Source organism: Podarcis melisellensis, assembly GCF_964234715.1.
Source record: "Podarcis melisellensis genome assembly, chromosome: Z".
Taxonomy (NCBI): Eukaryota; Metazoa; Chordata; class Lepidosauria; order Squamata; family Lacertidae; genus Podarcis; species Podarcis melisellensis.
The window spans coordinates 11487858-11508599 of NC_138547.1; the positions used below are offsets into that span (position 1 = coordinate 11487858).

The window sequence follows — 20742 nt, forward strand, 5'->3', positions numbered from 1 at the left end:
TTTCCAGGGAGTCTTCTCTTCTCATGAGGTGGCCAAAGTATTGGAGCCTCAGCTTCACAATCTGTCCTTCCAGTGAGCACTCAGGGCTGATTTCCTTCAGAATGGATACGTTTGATCTTCTTGCAGTCCATGGGACTCTCAAGAGTCTCCTCCAGCACCAGAATTCAAAAGCATCAATTCTTTGGCGATCAGCCTTCTTTATGGTCCAGCTCTCACTTCCATACATCACTGCAGGGAAAACCATAGCTTTAACTATACGGACCTTTTTCAGCAAGGTGATGTCTCTGCTTTTTAAGATGCTGTCTAGGTTTGTCACTAAAATCTTACAAGTTACTAATTGCCCTGAGAAAGGCAGAAAAATATGAGCCCTTTTGCAGGGGGAAGAAGTCAACTTTCAAGAAACTTGGAGGTCATGTTTTGGCCCATGGCATGCCAGTACAATGTCAGAAAGCAGTAGCCACGAAATGAAGTGACAAAATGCTGGAAATGGAGTTATTAATAATGCTGCAGATGCAAGCTAAAGCAAGCGGCTGATTCCTGGACTCTAGTTCATTTGGAACATTTTCCCTGCTCTCCCTCCCCTCCCTGCTCCTACCCTCATCCGAGACCACAGTTTTATAGTGACACAAGAAAACAAGCTTATTACAAGTACCTGGAGACCCCATCATTTAAATCTTGAATGTTAAGATACATTCCATTTGTTTCAGGGTCAATTTCTCCTGGAGTGCTCCCTTCCTCGCTGGCGCAGAAGCAAAAGAGTGCAGTACCCAAGACATATTTATAGCAACCGCTACTTATCGGGTTGTTGTAAATATGTCCGTGCTCAAATAAATCAGCCTTGGGATTATACAGAGAAGTAATCCCACGGCTAGGCTGGAAGTGTTGGTGAGATGCTGGTGGACTGCCAAGTGAAACCTCAATCCTTGGCCATGGATTTAGTTTAAAACACACACATGCACACAGAGAGCAAGTTATCCCTACGGTTCAGAGAGGCTCATGGCTTTAAAAATGTTTAGAAATCTCCCCCTCCTCTGAAAGAGAGCTTAGAAGCAAGCACAGGCAACCTCCAAAACTGCAGCAAGCTAGGAATTAGTTGGAACTGCAGAAAAAAAATGTTGTGGCCTGGAAAAAAAAAATATTGGCATGTGGAGTGCTTCAGAGCAAAATTCTCCATTCTAGTGCCCCTCCCTCTGTGTTTTCCTTTCCCTCCCGAAAGTGAGTCAGCACACTCAGTGGTGACTCAGCACACTCAGGGTCCCTCCAGACTGGTGGTGGGGCTTTCCAGGTGCATTCTGCAACATGTCACTGGCCCAAGTATAGTGCATAAGTGGTGGGTTTATACTGGGCTGCCCACATGTTGTTTGGCATTCTGGAATGCTTCCCAAATGAGACTGAATTAGTGCCATCTGCTGTAGCAGGACAAAATTGAGACAGCCCCCCACCCCCTGCAATAACCCAGAATGAAGAGTTACAGGATTTCAGCAGGAAGCCTCACATTGTGCAAAATATTTCTGCATTGCAGGGCGTTGGACTAGATCAGGGGTTGTCAACCTGGTCCCTACTGCCCACTAGTGGGCATTTCAGGATTCTAGGTGGGCAGCAGGGGGTTCTATGGAACAAGCTGAATCCTCCTTCCATTGAGCACTGGTGGGTGGAAAGGAAATGTTACCATAAAGAAAGATGCATTAGTGGGTGGTGGGTATAAAAAGGTTGACTACCCCTGGACTACATAATCCAAGTGGCCCCTTCTATGATGTGCACTGATTGGAAGTAAAGTAGTAGATCCACTGTGAAGAAATGTCCTCATTGGGCTGGTGTGTATGTGGTTCCCTCTTAGGTTCTCCCCACAAAACAGAGGTGGTTCCCCCCCCCCAGCTCTAGGGACACATTCCCTCACAGACAACCTTCCAGGGGCCACATACAAGTGGTGGGTGTGACCAGGCACACACCACATTCCAGCCTCTATCCAGACAAGCAAGAGGGTACAGTATCACTGTTTGTTGATCTTTATTTAGTGTACTCAGTGGCGTAGCGTGGGTTGTCAGCACCCGGGGCAAGGCAAGTAATTTGCGCCCCCTAACCCGTGGATTTGCGCCCCCTAACCCTAACCCCCAGATGTTGCGCCCGGTGCGGCCGGCCCCCCCTGCACCCCCCACGCTACGCCACTGAGTGTACTGCTTAATAATAATAATAATAATAATAATAACCTTCACAATCTCTTAAGTGTTTTACATAAAAATGTATTACTTTAATGCATTTAATAGTCATTAAAACCCCAAACAGACATCAAAAACAAGGCAAAATAAAATCATCCAATTGCAGAAAAGACGAACAGTTTCAAAAACTAAAATGCATTAAAAAATACATCACTCTCTCTCTGCTACCCTCTTTTCTTTGTCTCTGTTTTATCTATTTCTGTCCCATTTCTCTCTTCTCCATTTTCCTCTTTCTGCCACACATATCCCCACGTTTTCTGTGCCACTCCTTCCCCCTTCCTGCCACCCTCCTTTCTCTCCCTCTGCCATCTTTGCTATTCTCTCTCTTTCTCTCTTCCTCCTTCTTCCCTCTCTTCCTCCACCATTCCCCCTTTCCCTGCCACCTGCATGAAACCAATCCAAGGGCCACAGGCTGCCCATTTGTGGCCCCTTGGACCTTGGGCACAACTGAGCAAGGCAGTTCATAGGACCTTACATTCCAGGGAACAGCAGGCAGCTTCCACCTGGGAGGACTGGCCTGGGAATCTCCTCCCTGCCGTGTTCATTTCCAGCTCAAGAACTGCTCACATCCAAACAGGTACCCCACTCCTGACAGAGTTCACAACTGGGGGAAACTGCCGTGAAGTGTGCATTTTTAAGAACAATCAGTTCCTTACAAACAGGACCCCTGGGACACCCCTTCCTGCCTTGACACAGAGATGGCCAAAGAATGATTTGGTAACAGTTCTACCCTTTGCCCAGACCTTTACAGTCCCTGCCCCCACTTCTGCTTAAAAAAGCCTGCTGACCTTAATTCACCTCCAATTAATAACTCACATTTCTACCCAAACCTTTATTTTACTCTTTGTCCCTGACAGAAAACAGAGAGTTAGTTAGGCCTGAACGGCTTTGCAGATCGCAGACATAAACTCCACAATTCCCCCCCCCCCCAGAACTATTGTGGCTCAGATGTTTTAGCTACAGGAACGTGATCAACACAATAACAACAAACCCTGAGTTGTGTGTGCCATCTTGGGGCACTGCCGAAGGAGGAACAGGACACCAAGTTAAAGCAAGAAGTATAATATGCCCACAATACAAGTGGTGGTCCACAAGCAGGAATGCTACACAGACTCAGAGGGAGCTGCCATATACAGATTAAAATCCTTGGTCCATTCAGCTCAGTGGACTGGGATTGAACCTGGCTCCTTCCACATGCACAGAAGATGCTCTGCCTTACAGTCATGGTTAGGCAGGCCTCAACCAGAGCCAGGGCTTTTTCGGCTGTGGCTCCGATCTGGTGGAATGCTCTGTCACAAGAGACTAGGGCCCTGCGGGACTAGACATATTTCCGCAGGGCCTGCAAGCCAAGGCACAGCCTGACCCCCTCCTTTTGCAATCTCACAGAACTCTAGCCCAATGGTTGCCATTAATCTGATTTGAATTGATTTTATAATGAAATGATTTTAGCATATTGTATCATTTTAATGTTGTTAGCCGCTCTGTGCCCGGCTTCAGCTGGGGAGGGCGGGATATAAATTAATTATTATTATTATTATTATTATTATTATTATTATTATTATTATTATCTCTAAAGAAACAGAGAAAGATTCCAGTCCTTGAGACAGATCATTGATCCATTTAGTTCAATATTGTCTACACTGGCTGGCAGCTCCTTGGGGTTTCAGGCAGGGGTATTACCCAGTCCTACCAAGAGATGCTGAAGACTGAATGTGGGACCTTCTGCATGCAAAGCAGAAAGCCTGTTGGAAGCACTTAAGCAGTATCTGAGCTCAAGAACATTGCCGTCACCTGCAGTTTCCAGCAACTGCTATTCAGAAGTATTGCTACCTCCATCCATGGAGCCAGAGTGAAGCCATCATGGCTAGCAGGCATGAATAGCTATCTCCTCTATGCTTTTGTCAAAGATGCTCAATTTGGTGGCCATCCCTGCCTCTTATGTGCTGCCTGAAGTACTTCTTTCATCTGCCAACGTTCAGCTTGGCTGGAGGTCCATGAGGTCTAGTGTTATGAGAGTGGGAGAAAAGTTTTCCTCTGCCCACTTTCTCTGCAATGTAAATAATTTTATACGCCCCTATCATTTTGCCTCTTATAGCAACAAAAACCTGAATTGTTTCACAGGATATGCTTCCCCCTCCTTCCTAAAACCAGCTCTTCTGGTGTATGTTTGCTTGCTGTCAGATTCGTGTGTGTGTACTGGCTTGAAACAAAAGGAAAATGAAGAGAGAGAAAAGAGAGTGCCTTAATACATGGATTTTCCATACTGGAAGACTTTAAAAACATAAAATGAGAAAAGCACAACAACTCAACCCAAAGCTGGATGAAAAATGCAACTGTAATGATCTTGGAGAACAGCAGAGAAATCCCATCTGGAATATCCAGTCGTCATTTAACACACAGTTTTGGTTCGATCAAGCCAAACTTTGACTGTTCCAATTTCAGCTGTGACCTTAAAAAGGATGGATCATCAATCTTCCCCTATATTTCTGGGGGTTGTGTATGTGTGCAGGCTGTGGAGAAAGTGGACAGAGAAGTCCCCCACCCCCTCATGACACTAGAACCTGTGGACGTGCAGTGATGATGATGATGATGATGATGATGATAATTAATAATTAATGAAGGAAGGAAGCTGAACATTGGGAGACCCAGGACAGGCAAAAGGAAGGACTTCTTAATGCAACACAGAGTTAAACTGTGGAACTCACTGCTGGTAGAGGCGTCAGAGTCCACGAACTTGGGTGGCTTCAGAAGAGGATTAAACAACTTTTGGGAGGTTAAGGCTATTAATGGCTGCTAGACATGACTGCCATTTTCTACCTCCACTTTTAACAAGCAGTCTGCCTCTGAATACCAGTCGCTGGGAATCACAAGTGGGGAGAATGCTGTTGCACTCAGGTCCTGACCATGCTTATTATTACAGTGGTACCTTGGTTCTTGAACTTAACCTGTTCTGGGAGTCTGTTCGACTCCCGAAACGGTTTGAAAACCAAGGCATGGCTTCTGATTGGCTGCTTCCGGGTTTGCAGCGTTTGGGAGCCAATACGTGCAAGTACCAAGGCGTTTGACAACCAAGGTACAACTGTACTTAATCATCCTTTGAGCCTTCCTATTGGGGCTCACAAATGGACCATGATGATCAACAGCATCTAGTGCTCAGAAAGGAACTGCCTCTGAACAATGACTACTAGTCATGATGGCTATGTTTGTTTGAAAAGCTATTGTACTACCAACCTTACTATATGCTTGTGAAACATGGACCACTTATAAACGCCATCTCCAACCTCTTGAAAGATTCCATTAACGGTGTCTCTGAAAAATCTTACACATCACTAGGGAAGACAGGTGAACTAATATCTGGAAGACGCAAAGATCACCAGTGTTGAAGCAATGATTCTTCAACATCAACTTCGTTGGGCTGGTCATGTTGTGCGGATGCCTGATGATCGTCTTCCAAAACAACTACTCTATTCTGAACTTAAAAATGGAAAGCGTAATGCTGGTGGTCAACAAAAAAGGTTGAAAGACTGTTTCAAGGCAAATCTCAAAAAGTGTAGTATAAACAACTGGGAAACACTAGCCTGCGAGCGCTCCAGTTGGAGAACAGCCTTTAGCAATGGTGTCATGGACTTTGAAGGCACTTGAACTCAGAACGCAAGGGAGAAACATGCTAGGAGGAAGGCACGCTTGGCAAATCCACACCGTGATCAACTCTCGCCCGGAAACCAATGTCCCTACTGTGGAAGGACGTGTGGATCCAGAACTGGCCTCCACTGTTAAGTTGTGGGTGAACATATCAGACGACACAGCGATTCTTCAAACAGCTCTTGTTTATTCATAGGCCAGAACAGAACTGAGCTGAAGGGTTCAGCCAGCCTGCTTATATAGAGCTCCAGTACAACGTTACTGTAACAACTTTCTAAAACTATCCAATCACTGAACGTCACTTTTGATCCTCCATTTGCATAACTATCTACAGTATCCCCCTGCTGGCCCAGGGTAAGAACTTCAGTACATAACATCCACAGTCACTTACGGACTCATTGTTAAAACCGTGTTTATGGAAGACATCTTACTCGGCTACGAGGGATTGCCAAAGAAGAGGAAGAAGAAGTTAGGCCTCCACTGTCAGAGGCAGCATGTCTCTGAATCCCAGCTGCTGAGAATCACAAGTGGCAGGAGATAGGGAGCACTCAGGTCCTTCTTGTGGCCTTCCCATTGGGGCATCTGGTTGGCCACTCTGAGAACAAGACAATGGGCAAAATGGGCCATTAGCCTGGTTCAGCTGGCTCTTGCTATGTTTTTATATAAGGGAGAGTGAGAAAGCTTATTTTCTATGCAGAATTACACCATGATTTGATTATTTTTCCTCTCCCTTGTCATGTCAGGTATTTTATTTTAACCACTGCTCTGCTTTCAAAAGGAGCTGTTTCACGTCTTTGCCTTCTCAGAAGAAGCCCATCATCATGTGGGGAGAGAGAGAGAAAACCCTCTTCATGTTGTAATTCAAGTGTCAGGATGGATTATGTTGACTGCAATTTCTTAGAGAGCTGACATCAGTGTGTCATTTCCCAGAGGGACGGAAACTTCAAAACATACGACATTTCCCCTTCTAACATGTCATGGATTGCATTACAGCAGCATGTGGAATTCTGTCACTTAATGCGCTAAAGTTGGCACCGATCCGCTTCCCTGGTGCAAGGTGAGAAATTACTTAGCTAACAATACACACCATTTCCCGCTTGGGCCCATTTTTTCACCCCCCCCCCTTTATAAGCCTCCAAGTGTGACTGTTTCTCCAAAAAATGCATGCCCTTAGTCGTGAAAAAATGTACATTAAAACTCCCCCTCCTTAAAAAAACACACACATCAAATGGAAAGAAATGGCCAGCTGGTTTTGTTCCCAACTAGAAGAATTAATGGCCTTTGCAAACTCTTTATAAATATTAGAAGCAGATGCATTTTACCATCATCGAGAAAAAGCTTCTTTGTGTTGACAAGACAGCTAATTATCCAGCATTTCAGCCAAATAATAAATGGAGGTTTCCTTGAGGGGCTGAAGTGGGGGCGGGGAGAGCTTCAGCTAAATGAATATTTTCACGGGCTAATTTGTAAGATCCCATTTGGAAAGAACTCTCCCTGCTTCTGAAGAGGGTTATCAGAGGCATTTGGAAAACCGCCCTTATGTTCCCCAAACCGAAAGTTGCAGTCTGTTGATTTTTTATTTTATTTTTTATTTTTATTTTTTGCGGTTGTGCAAAGTTTTTACATCTTTCAAGAAAGCAAGTCGCAAAGTGGAAACATCTGAAAGGGCTCTTCAAAAGAGAACAGCTCAGCAGAGACAGGATCCAACTGTGGCCACCCTTATCTCCCCAAGATCTGGAGAAGTTAGGTCCCATTATCATTCCCTCTGCCCCACATCTCTTGGCCTGAGCCTTTTATAAAGTTAGCACACAGTGAAAGGTGGAACTGGGGAACCTTGTCCCACCCAAGAACTTCTTTCAATTCTGTGAAAACACCTGGGGGTGATATTGCATTGGTTGGTGGGGTCAAGATCACATTGCAAAAATGCTCAAAGAGGATGCAAATCAGGCCTAGTGAGGGGTGTGGCCTGTCGATGGGGTATGGCCTGTGGAGAGTCCCATGGGCCAGACAGAGGGCCACACTTGGCCCACAGCTGTGAGGTTCCACACCTTTGATGTAAGGAAAGATGCTGGCTTTTGTACGGAAGAGGGAAGGTTGGCAGTTTCTCTTCACTGACAAAGGCAAATATTTCCCCTGAAAATAAATGATTACATCACCCTTTTAGTGCTTGCTAAGCCCTAAAATTCATGGACCTGCACATCATTGTTGAGCCATGGAGATGACACGCCCCTTCTTATGTACCCATTATTTCATACCCTCAAAGTGCCCCAAATTTCCAGGGGGAGTCCTGCAATTATGAAAACCAACACGGCTTCTGATTGGAACCCCAATTTCTCCTGCCCTGTTTCTCCTGCCAGGGTTGCCACCACTGAGTTCAAGGAGCAGCATGAGCTGGCGCTTGTCCTGAGCAGTGGCAGTGGTGGCTGCAAGGGAGTACCACGTTGCCTCTCCATGGCTGCTGCTGCCAGCCTCCTCCCTCGGGCAGCTTATAGTGGCTGCTGGCAAACAGGTGAAGAGGAGGAGAGGCTGTCAAGGCCCAGCCCCGTGTGACCTGCCAGCTCTGAGGGGCATGCACAGACCCTCCAAGTGTCCCTATTTTCCAGGGACATCCCTGATTTAGAGAAGCCGTCCCGGTTTCTGATTTGATCCTTCCCCTTAGGATGTCCCTATTTTCATTGGAGAAACACTGGAGGGTACAGAGTTATCCGAACCCCAAGCCGTCTGAAAACAATCCTGTATAGGGATTTTTTTAAAAAATGTTTTATTCTTTTTAAAGGTTGGAAGCTGCCCAGAGTGTTGGGGCAACCCAGTAAGATGTGTGGGGTATGAATAGTAAAATTATCATTATGGAATGGGATGTCCCTCTTTTCATCGGAGGAATGTTGGAGGTATGCAGGCAGAGGGCAGGGCTGCCCTGGGTGGAAAGGGGGGGGAGGCAGAGTGGCGGACGGTAAGTCTTGATTTTTAAAAAGAACAAAGAAGAAGAAGAAGAAGAAGAAGAAGAAGAAGAAGAAGAAGAAGAAGAAGAAGAAGAAGAAGAGGAAGAAGAGGAGTTGTGGGTCTGCATCTAATCTTGCCCCTTTCTGAATTTATGGTATCTTTCTTTTTTGTAAATCTACAAAAGAATAATAAAATAAAATAAAGATTAAGGGGTTTTCTCAAGGCAGTGGATGGCATTTGTGTAGTGAAGTGGTGATGGCACTCACCCTTCATCTGATAGGAATTGCTTGGGGGGGCACAAAAATGGGGGAGTCGAGGAGTGTCAGCTGGGGGGAAATGAGAAATGTCCCCCTTTTCATATAATAATAATAATAATAATAATAATAATAATAATAATAATTATTATTATTTATACCCCGCCCTCCCCAGCCAAAACCGGGCTCAGAGCGGCTAACATCAATTATATAACACATCAATATAAAATCAAGCAATCAATTAAAATACATCCTAGAATCAAATCAGAATCAGAGTAAAATCTAATCAGATGGCAACCCACAGATTAGGGTTGGGGACCTTAAATGCTCACCAGGCCCAACTGTTTGTGCTGAACTTATATGAGCCTGTGAGAAAAATTGCAAGTTCTTATGAAAGGGGAGGGGGAGTCAGACTGAACCACGACCAAAGGCCTGGTGGAACAGCTCCGTCTTGCAGGCCCTGCGGAAAGATGTCAAGTCCCGTAGGGTCCTGGTCTCTTGTGACAGAGTGTTCCACCAGGCCGAGTCTAATCTCAAGGCCAGTCTAATCTCCTTGAGGCTCGGGACCTCCAGGATGTTATTATTTGCAGACCGTATTACCTATTTGCGATCCTCCGTGGGGCATACCAGGAGATCTAAGGAATGTTGGAGGGCATGTTATTTCTGTTATCATCAACACCTGGGGTGGCCTGTCCTGTTTTGCTGCTGTGCCCCCCTCCCCACTCCTGCCACTGCTGGAATGCCCCTATGCAGAGTTGGGGGGGGCAATCCACAAGGCCTTGGTGCTCATTTTCTCTGCCCTGGGGGTGAGGGAACATGAGTGGCAATGCTATGCACTAGAACACATCCCAGGGTGTTCCGCTGGCAGCAAAAGCAGTGGGGTGTGCAGGACAATGCCTCTGGTGCCCCTGTTTTGTCCCTCTTCATGGGTGGGCCGGCTCTGGTCAACACATATTTTGCTAAGGAGGGAGACATCACTTTCACAAATTGTGTAGCCCAACGAACAGGTGACCAGGGTCCCTCCAGATATTGTTAGACTCCACCTGGTGATGTGAGTTTTGATCCAACAACATCTGATGTGCCCCCAGCCCCCCCATTCCTGGCGTATCTGGAGCAAAATCAAAGGTCAGTTTCAATGGGTAGCCAGCTGCCTATAACCACTTGGAAGCAGGGCATCACCGCAGCAGCCACTGCTTGGACTCAGCGCTTGATATTCAGAGGTATCATGCCTCTGTACACGAGACTCCCTCTGGCCATCAAGGGAAGGGCTGTAGCTCAGTGGTGTAGCATCTGTATTACATGGAAAAGGTCCTAGGTTCAACCCCCAGGCAAGGTTGGGAGAGACCCCCTTTCAGGAATACTGGAGAACTGCTGCCAGTCAGTGTAGACAGTGCTGAGCTACATGAACCAATGGTCTGATTCATTATAAAACAACTTCCTATTTGGAATGGACTACCTCAGAAGGTGGTGGACTCTCCTTTATCAGAGGTTTTCAAGCAAACGTTGGGTGACAATCTGTCAGGAATTCTTTAGCTGCAATTCCTGCATTGCAGGGGTTTGAACTGGATCTGGGGGTACATTACAACTCTACAATTCTTTCATTCTGTGTTTCCTCAATGGATCCCAGAAGGCTTGAAAATCTAGGTTTTTCTTGACAAGAATGCGAGTTTTTTTAGCGCATCTTTCTGGAACAGAGTTCAGTTTGTTTTAAAAGAAAAGCTTGATGCAATGTGTCTGGGTGAAGTTTTGCATATGAAAGTCCCCTCTTCATTTCCCACTCCTCACCTCCCCCCCCCCCAACTCTCCTCCTGCTTCTCTCATTGAGTGGCCTTCAAATTAAATCAATTCCTGTGTTTCTGATGTTCTGCGTTTTTATATCCTTGTCCAGATGAACCACAGTCATCCCCAAGAAGGGGGGATGTAGGCAAGTGGGTGGGGTCTCTCTCTTTCTCTCACTCTGTGTGAGAGAGTTTTGTCTTTCAAAATGCCATGGGACCCATCACCAGCACCTGATTGAATATCAAGGACTTGAGGGTAAGGGGGCACAGAGGATAAGGGCATGAAGGTGCGGTGTGGATACTAAGGAGAATTAACTTGTCCTGTTGCCTAGACCTGGAATATCCTCCTCCTCTTTGCAGTTAAATTACCCGTCTGGGAATTTTCATGAGAAATGCCGAAGGCTGGTCTGTAGCTCAGTGCTAGAGCACCTGCTATGCATGCAAAAGGTTCAAATTCCAGGCATCTCCAGGTAGGACTTGGATAGCTCCTTGTCTTACACCCTAGAGAGCCACTGCCAGTCAGTGTACACAACACTGGGCTATATGGACCCAATGGTCTGTATAAGGCAGCTTCCTAATGGGGACAATGGCCAGCATGTCCCAACCAGGTGCCCTCCAGATGTTTTGGACTACAACTTCCACAATCCCTATCACTTTATTTTTAGGGGGAGGGCCATAGCTTTGCATCAGAAGACCCGTTTCAATCTTTGCCATCTCCTGGTAGGGTGGGGAGAACCCCGGTCTAAACCTCCAGAGAACCCTGGTATGGAGGGAGGACTGACCCTAAATAGCTGAATGGGAAATGACTGCATTAAGCCACAGAATGCCCATGGGACCATTTGAGCAGCACTTGTGAATCTAGCAAATTACGAGCCTGACTACACAGAACCATCATGCGATAGGTAAAAGTAAAGGAACCTTGAATGGTGAAGGCTAGTTCAATTTGACTATGGGGTGTGGCGCTCATCTCTGCTTTCAGGCCAAGGGAGCCGGTGTTTGTCTGCAGCTTCCCGGGTCTTGTGCCACCATGACTAAACTGCTTCTAGTGCAACGGGACACTGTGATGGAAGCCAGAGTGCACGGAAATGCCGTTTACCTTCCCACCGCAGCTGTACCTATTTATCTACTTGCACTGGTGTGCTTTCAAACTCCTAGATTGGCAGGAGCAGGGACAGAGCAACGGGAGCTCGCTCTGTTGTGCAGATTCGAACTGCTGACCTTACAACCGGCAAGCCCAAGAGGCTCAGTGGTTTAAACCACCCTCTCTTGCTCCAGATTACAGGAAAGACAGCAAGAGGGAGAGCAATTGCATGTTTAAAAATCCACAGCTTGTAGAAATCTACACATCAGGGAAAGGATTTGGGTTTCCTGGCACGCTAATTGTCTAAGCTTGGGGAGCTTATCTTTCCTTTTCTTACATGAGACGAGCAGTCAGTTAAGTGGTTTGAAACTGTGCGGTACTAGACCATGCCACAGAATTATCCTGAAGGCATGAGCAGGGTCTTTCACTCACTGTGCCATAAGCCCTCTACTCGCATTTTGCCCTAGCCATACAGCCATCAAGCTACAAGAGCTGGTCCAGATCCCCGTCTATTCTAAAACTGTGTTTTGTTCCTATAGGCTTTGAATTAATACTCTTTGTCATTTGAATTCTTGAATCGATTATAGAGCATTGTTTCCCCCCTGCTCCACCCCAAATAATTCCATTTTATATTCCCACCCCCACCCCAAAGCATGCAACCACACAGAGACACAAGGGGGCCACCACACCCTGCGTCTGCCCAGCCTCAAGAAGGAAAGGCTGGAACAGGGGGAAACTGCCTGGGTGGCCAAGCCAGTGATGAAATCTCCTCTCCGGCTGCCAGGTTGCTCTGTGACGTGCGGAAGAAGCAACTGGGGGAATGAGATGAAGAAGGCCAAGGAAAAAACTGGATCAACAGAGTTGGCTCCAGCATAGAATTCCCCACTTGGAATTTTTAACAACTTGTTCTACTAGATTCATCAAATGCACTGGGTGGATTCTGAAACTTAAGCTTTTAGGCGAAAACAAGGCTGGGACAATGGGACTTGATGAAGAGTTTGCCTTTTATCCCACACCCGCCCTGGGCTCAGGTTACTCCATAACTAATTTTTTAAATTTTTGTTTAGAGCATTTTATTAGAGCTGAGGTAACCAAGGAGGTACACTCCAGTGGAGGATGGTCCATTAGGGTAAATGGGGCACTGTCCCACCAACCTCAATCTGCCCTTGGACTGACAGCACCCCTCACCTTCTTTCTTACAACCAGCCTAGGGGCTCACAATGCCTGCCAGCTTCCACCTCCTTAGTCTCCGTGTTGCCCTTGTAGAATTCAGCAGGGAGGAGGATGGGGGCAGAACTATAATTAGTTGGCTCTGGGCCACCTACTGTTGGGCTCTCTGCTTTCTATCCCATCAGTCTCTTAACTGCACCCATCACTCCTGATCATTGGTCATGCTAGTTGGAGCTGATGGGAGTTGCAGTCCAACAACATATGGAGGGCACCACATTGGCTATCCCTGCACTTGGCGGGGGGTAATCTTTTGGAAGCCACATGCTAGTAGTGGAAAGGGCCAAAACCAGCAATAGGCAGACCCACAGCTAAGATCAGGAGGGGCCTATTTCTTCTTTCTCCTACTCCCTCCATTGATTTTTCTCAAACTGTACTCCGACCCCAAAAGGGCTAAGAAAAATTGCACTCCGACCCCAAAAGGGCTAAGAAAGGGATAGACCATTCTTGCTGGAGGTCTGAGCGAACTGCCTGAGAAGGGCTTTTGAAATCAGGCCAAGAGCTAATAGCATTTCTTTTTAAAAACAATTTATTGGCATTGAGTATTAATTCATTGAAACTGTTTCTCTCTCTCTCTCTCTCTCTCTCTCTCTCTTGAAGTGTATGGGTAAGTCCCAATGACCCTGCCTACTTTTATTTTTGGATAGAAATATGGAAGGAGCAAGTATGTTTGCTTTTTGATGAGCAACAAATTGGGACGGAATGCTAATCGGAACACTCAGACTGTCTGAGAATACTCCTCTAAACAGAAATGCCTTCCTTTGTATGGAAAGCTAGTGCCTCAGGGAGGAGCAGTCTAACCCAACCTGATCCTTGAGTTGCTAGCTTTCCCTTTTCCAATACTGCCTGCACACCTTCTTGGAGGTACTCCAAAAAGATCAGAGCCCCAAAGCCTATTATAAGAATGTAAGAAGCACTGTAGCTGGATCAAGCCTAAGGCCCATGTAGTCCAGCATCCAGGTCTCACAGTGACCATCTAGATGTCTCTTGGAAGCTCACAAGCAGAATCTGAGTGCAACAGGTCTCACGCCACTCGTGCTTCCCAGCAACCGATAATCAGACGTACCACACTCTGGAGAAATATCAGATCAGAATGCAGATGGATGAGTTGCGTATCTGAATGGCCAACCACATTAAATAAGAAAGCCCTAGCATCTTAAGGAGAAGCCTAGGTTAGAAGTACACTTCTTCCTGAGCTGCTAGATTTTCACAAGCAGCAGGTGGGGGAAGCATTTGAATATGCAATGCCTCCACCTGAACCAAAATTCAAAACTCCAAAGAAGAAGAAGAGGAAAATGAAACTGGTTAAAACTTTTATTTAACAAATTATATTAAGAATACAGGCTAAATTTTCAGACACAAACTTCCCTTTTAAAATACAAGGAAGGCAATCTAAAATAAATATGAAAGGATAATATTAATAGGATTAATTAATGAACGAGTTAATCCACTTTCAATGTCCCATCACAAATAAAATGCATAGCATCTTAAAAATACACACACACACACACCGCACATATGCACACACACATACACACGCACAAATACAATACAACTGAAGATTCCCAACTGCATAAAAAAGTGTTTCTTTTTGCCTGTATGATCTGATGTCATAAAAAATTGTCAACTTCTTGTTAATGCATTTTACATTTGAGCACTCATAAGTCGCCTGGGCAAAACAGAACCACAGTTGATGGGTTTTTTTTATAAAAACAGAGCACCAAGCTTAATCATTAATGGGGGGGAGGTGGGGTTGGGGTGGTGTGACTCTCCAGTTCGAAAGTCGTAGGGCTGCCATACGTCTGTTGCTCTGGATCTTAGCGTCTCTGTAAAAAAACAAAACAGCTCAACAATTTTGGGGGTGTTCTGTGGTGCCCGCCAAATGTTGGTGAACAAAACCCCCCATTAGCCCCAGCAACTATAACCGAAGTTCAGGTATGACAGGAGCTGCAGTGGAGCAGCACATGGGAAGCACATCGACAACATCTGGAGCAGGCACAGCCAGACTCCCAACACACATTAAGCACAGCCAGTGGTTAACCTTGATGGTAATTGTAGTCTAGCAACTTCTGAAGAGTCACAATCAACCCAATCCTAATGGAAGATTGTCTTCCATATCTGCTTGGAAAAATAACCAATTTACTCCACAGATTTGAAGACAGGAAGGTGCCTTGTAGTGAAACAGACCGTTGGCCCTTCTAGTTCAGTACAGTGGTACCTTGGGTTACAAACGCTTCGGGTTACAAACTCCGCTAACCCAGAAGTAGTACCTCAGGTTGAGAACTCTGCCCCAGGATGAGAATGGAAATCACATGCTGGCAGTGGGAGGCCCCATTAGCTAAAGTGGTACCTCGGGTTAAGAACGGTTTCCGGTTAAGAACAAACTTCCGGAACGAATTAAATTCGTAACCCGATGTACAGTGGTACCTCGCAAGACGAATGCCTCGTAAGACGAAAAACTCGCAAGACGAAAGAGTTTTTCGTTTTTTGAGTTGCTTCGCAAGACGAATTTCCCTATGGACTTGCTTCGCAAGACGAAACATCTTGCAAGTTCGTTTCCTTTTTTGAGCCTTTTTTGAGGGTTTTTTTGGAAGACTTTAGTGATTTTTAAAGCTTTTCCAAAACTTCTTTTGCAGCCATTTGGTAAGTTAAACTTTTAAAACTTTTTTGGGGGTTTTTGGATTTTGGGTTGGAATCCGTGCTTCGCAAGATGAAAAATTCGCAAGACGAAAAAACTCGCAGAACGAATTAATTTCGTCTTGCGAGGTACCACTGTACCACAGTACTGTCTACGCTGACTTGCAGTAGCTCTCCAGGGTCTCAGGCAGGAGGGTCTCTACAAGCCCTGGAGATTTCATAAACTGAAACTGGGATCTTCTGCATGCAAAGCAGGCGCTCTGCCAGTGAATTTTAAACCCATTTGCGCTGTCAGATGCTCCTTAATGCATTCAGTCGTGGCATCAGCATTGCTGAGGAAAGCTGGGAATCATTTTCACAATTGCAGCTGCACTTTTTTCAGCCACTATAAAATCACAGGAGTAACACCACTTATATCCAGCCCAGTGCTTTGTCTCATGTTTGTCTCTGAGATCTAGAGCAGGGGTCAGCAACCTTTTTCAGCTGTGGGCCAGTCCACCGTCCCTCAGACCATGTGGTGGGCCGCATTATATATATATATATTTTGGGGGGATGAACTAATTCCTTTGCCCCACAAATAACCCAGAGATGCATTTTAAATAAAAGAACACATTCTACTCATGTAAAAATACCACACAGGCCCCACAAATAACCAAGAGATGCATTTTTAATAAAAGGACACATTCTACTCATATAAAAACACACTGAGCCGTCCGAGGGGTTGTATTTAGAAGGTGATTGGGCCTTAGGTTGCCTACCCCTGATCTAGATGAACACATGGCCAATGCCAAGGAACCAATCCTTTGTCTCCCCCCATGGCAGTTGCTGGAATGACCCACAGGAAGCACTTAAAAAGGTCAGTGAGACTTGCACATGTGTGCACACAACAAAAGAGATGTGTGTGCAAAATGTTGCATTTGGCAATGTACAGACAGCTTGCATCACTTTCTTTTCCTGAGACAAAGCATTACCTGTGAAACGCATTTGTCATGGTTTGAAAAAGCATCAAGACAATGTAGGCTGTTCAGAACACACTGAATGCTATACCAGCAACCTCCATTGGGGGAAGACAAGGGTAAACCTGTGCTTTTCCAGTAGATAAAGGGCTGGTTGTGAAAGTCTCTGTGGGCCTCTCAACAAGGAACGGGGGGGGGGGGGGACTCACGTGGTTTCTGTACGCTCTCATTTTAGGTACAGACTGCCCCCTACAGGAAAAATTAACAGTGGCAGGCTCCAACGCACCAGCTTTTTCCAGGTTTGTAAGAAAAGGGCCTTGGCCTTCAAAATAATCACCCTGGCACTATCAACCTATTTTTTTCATTTCATTTTTTCATTTCTTCTAATGATCCATAGGGCCTAGTTCTCAGCTGAGGTGGTAAGCCTTTTTGTGGACCTGACCCCCAACAATAATCCCGTCACCTAGCATGTCAGATCAAAAGGGGGTAACCTAGACTTTCCCCTGACACGCTAGATTGGCTTTTGTGTATGTGTTGGATGGGGAATAGTCCATGATGTGAGTCCCCACCTGCAGTTTCAAGTGGCACATTCCAGCCATAGCTTTTGCTGCTCCATGGGTAATCTTTGGGGCTCAGAGTGGGAAAACAGGGCTGAGGGAGAACAGTGACAAAGACAGCAGCATGTAGATCAGGGGTGGGAAACCTGTGGCACTCCTGCTCCCATCAGCCCTAGCTAGCATGGTCAATGTCAGGGATGATGGGACTTGTAGTCCAACAGCTACTGGAGGGCCACTGCTTCCCCACCCTTGCTTTAGAAGACGGATTCTCCAGATAAAGTCGGCGGGGCAATGTGTGTCAAAAACCTGGAGGAGAGAAAGGCCCATGAAAACACTCTATCAAGTAAACACTGCTGTGAACTGTGAGTGAATGAAGCAGCAGCAACTCAGTCCACCAAAAAGCTTCAGGTCTGCCCACCCACTTGGGCTGGAGAGGATTCTTATAACTCTGGAGTTGGAAGCAGTACTGGGTCAGCCTATAGGCAGACTAAGCACATGCTTAGGACATCAGCAAAGCAGAGGCACCAAAAAAGAAGAGATGAAAAAAAAAGACACTTTAGAAAGAATTTGACATTTGGTATTTCAAAAAAGCATTGAAGTCGTCATCACAGGAAAAATCTGAATTTTGTTAGACATAGAATAGTAGCCATATGGGAGATTAGGGCTACAGATAATAAAGTACTAGGAACAACCCACACCGTCAGGAGGAAGATGGTATGTCTATATCAACTTTCATCCATGCACTTAACCTCGGAAGAACAATTAAAGAACATGCTGGCCAAACAACTCACAAGAGCAGCTGCCTTTCTATGACCACCGTGTTTTAATTTGAAGACCGTTAGACAATCATTATTTACATGTTACACAGCTGAACCTTTCCACCTGAAGAGGGCAGAGGGTGGGGAGAAGTGGTAATAATCCTGTCCCTCTTTGCTGTCCCTCAAAAACATTTTGTTCTCTCCGGCAGGGACTCTCAAACAGCAGCACATGAGATCACACAGGCTTTCCAAAATAACATTAAAAAAATAATAATACAGTTAACAGATTTCACCAAGACATGCATTTGCGTCTCGAACAAGACACTTGTCGTGAGCATGCTGGAGACTGAAGTTTAAAGTTGTCCGTGGACTGGCGAAGTGGGACCAGACTTGTTGTGAACTGAAGTCTTAACTCCCTTCTCAGGAGGCTTCCAGAGGCACACATGGTGGTCGCTCTCATCATCAAGCAGCCAATAGGGGAGACAAAGACTTTAGGAGCCAGCTGCTGCGACCGGCATGTTTTGATTGGCTGTTTTCTTAGCTGCCACATTCAAGTATTTCTGGGGAGAGAATGGAAGTCTGGACATCTTTCCAGGCAGTCTGCATTCAGAGACAGATAGACAGAGTGCACCACAGAGCATCTCCCATGCTTCCAGGCAAACATCTAGGTCTATTTCTTTTCAGCTGGAAAAAAGAAGCGCCCCCCACCAACAGGCCTTGGAAACCAAGTAAGGTGGATAGCATGTTCTTTGGATGAAGAATGGCTTTGCTAGTGGGACTGGGAGAGTGGATCTCCAGGCTTCTTCATGAGCCAGAGGGAAGTCCAGGCCACAAAAGGTCTTCAGCTCATTTTCAACTGCAAACAATTGGCTGTGTGGGATTTTCATGGCAAAGAAGGCAAAATTGTTGGCTTTTCTTATTTACTTTCTTCCCTCCTCCAGTGCCGAGTGAAACTGTCACAGGTTATGGAAGAACACCAGCCAACCAAAAGCACAACCCAGTTTATTGTCTCTGTTCAGTCCAGACATAAACCTCAACCTTGTATAGAGATTGAGGTACAAGTTTAGAACCAATGATATGCTGTGATTTTAGAGTCCCACATGAGCAGTAAGACTGCACTGGATTGGCGGTATTCCAGAATGAGCTGGGAGATCACTGTTAAAAGCCACAGATGAGGTGGCTGTGGCTTCCTAGATGGCGCAAGGCGTTTTGGAGAAAGATGCCTTCAATGGATTTTAACCTGGCAGAACCAGTTATCAGAAACAAAGCAAACATGATAATAAAAAAGGCGATGGACCAACACATCCATCAATCCAACACATTGGTTAGCACGGTTATGATGCAGAGTAGACCCTGAAAGGAGATATGGGAGGTCAAGACAGTTGATGAAAAGGGTTAACGCAGCCAAATCAAAATCTCTGAAGCAAGGAGAGATATCAAAAATAAAAAGAGAGAAACAAAGAAGAAATAAATCCTATCCAGTTATTTTGTACAAAGACAGCGACGAATCATCAGACACAAGAAAGAGAAAGAAAGAGAGAGTCCCCTTTGCTGGAAAGGGTTCCAGTAACACTGCTTTTGTGGGGAGGGGAGAATAAAGGGGTTTGGGGAAAAGGTTACGTGGAGAGGAGGGGAATCACTCTCCCCTCTCAGTAGTACATGTGCTTCCCCTCTCCGTGGCACACAGGGGTGGGGGCTTCAGGACTGCTGGAGCTGTGGGCATCGAGTGGGGCTCGGGGGGAGCCTGGCTGCAGCGCTCTGCTCTGTCCGGAAGCTGTAATCGTACTGGGGGAAACAGAAATAGAGATGTGTTGAGCTGGATTCACAGATAAGCCACACCACACAACCATCAAGAGAGCCAAGGCAGCTGAGGAATGGACACCTAGAGATTTTAAAGCAGACTTTTCCCCAGGCAGATCTTGACTTGTGTTTGGGTAACAAAGAGAGGCTTAGGTCATCATCCACCACATGGCTTCTCCGCAAAGAATTCTGGGACATGTAGCTTGCCCCCTTACAGGGCTATAAACCCAAGCACCCTTAAACTACAGTTCCCAAGATTCTTTGGGAGGTGGTGAAGCCACTGAGGTTTGGTTGGCTTTCTCTAGGGAATGAGTCTTTCATGTGGCAGCCCCTGGCCTGTGGAACCCCTTACCAATAGAGGTTTGGCACGAAGCACCCTTCCCTTCCTGAAGATGACTTCAGGAGGGAAAAAAAAGGTTTAGTCAGGTCTTTACATCATTATATTTTTCCTTTCAACCCATTAGCATTTACTAATGTTTTTAATTATAGTTTCATGCATCTCTTGCTCATATTATCCTTATCTGCTGCATTCCTTCTTGCTGTATTTTTATGGAAGTGCATATTATGATTTTGCAAAGGAAGGAAGGAAGGAAGGAAGGAAGGAAGGAAGGAAGGAAGGAAGGAAGGAAGGAAGGAAGGAAGGAAGGAAGGGCTTTAAGTGTAAGGTGTAGATGTGACCAGAATCCCTAAATTAGGTAATCTCCTTAAGTGATTTTGGGGTGGGGAGTGTGTGGAGGGAGTGTTAGTTCAGCGGTAGGGTAGCTGTGGTCCAGGGGCCAAATCTGGCCCTCCCTTTTATCTGGCACTCATTCAAAACCATATACTGTATTTTTCGCTCAATAGGACGCACCGGACCATAGGAGGGGGAGAACAGGAAAAAAATAAAATTCTCCCCC

General features: G+C 45.8%; 1 protein-coding gene and 1 long non-coding RNA gene across 4 annotated transcripts in view; one reads left to right on the forward strand and one right to left on the reverse strand.

Annotated features, from left to right (window-relative positions):
- The window catches only part of LOC309361577, a 351746-nt gene extending 332158 nt beyond the window's left edge, over window positions 1-19588 (forward strand). The window contains exon 2 of the long non-coding RNA XR_014164524.1: window positions 16525-19588. This is a non-coding gene — a long non-coding RNA (uncharacterized lncRNA). The remainder of the gene's footprint in view (window positions 1-16524) is intronic.
- The window catches only part of MVB12B (multivesicular body subunit 12B), a 97989-nt gene continuing 95339 nt past the window's right edge, over window positions 18093-20742 (reverse strand). For all 3 annotated transcript variants that reach the window (XM_081896611.1, XM_081896610.1, XM_081896609.1), the window contains exon 10: window positions 18093-19831. In XM_081896611.1, coding sequence (XP_081752737.1) covers window positions 19745-19831 — 87 coding nt within the window. In that variant the 3' untranslated portion in view covers window positions 18093-19744. The remainder of the gene's footprint in view (window positions 19832-20742) is intronic.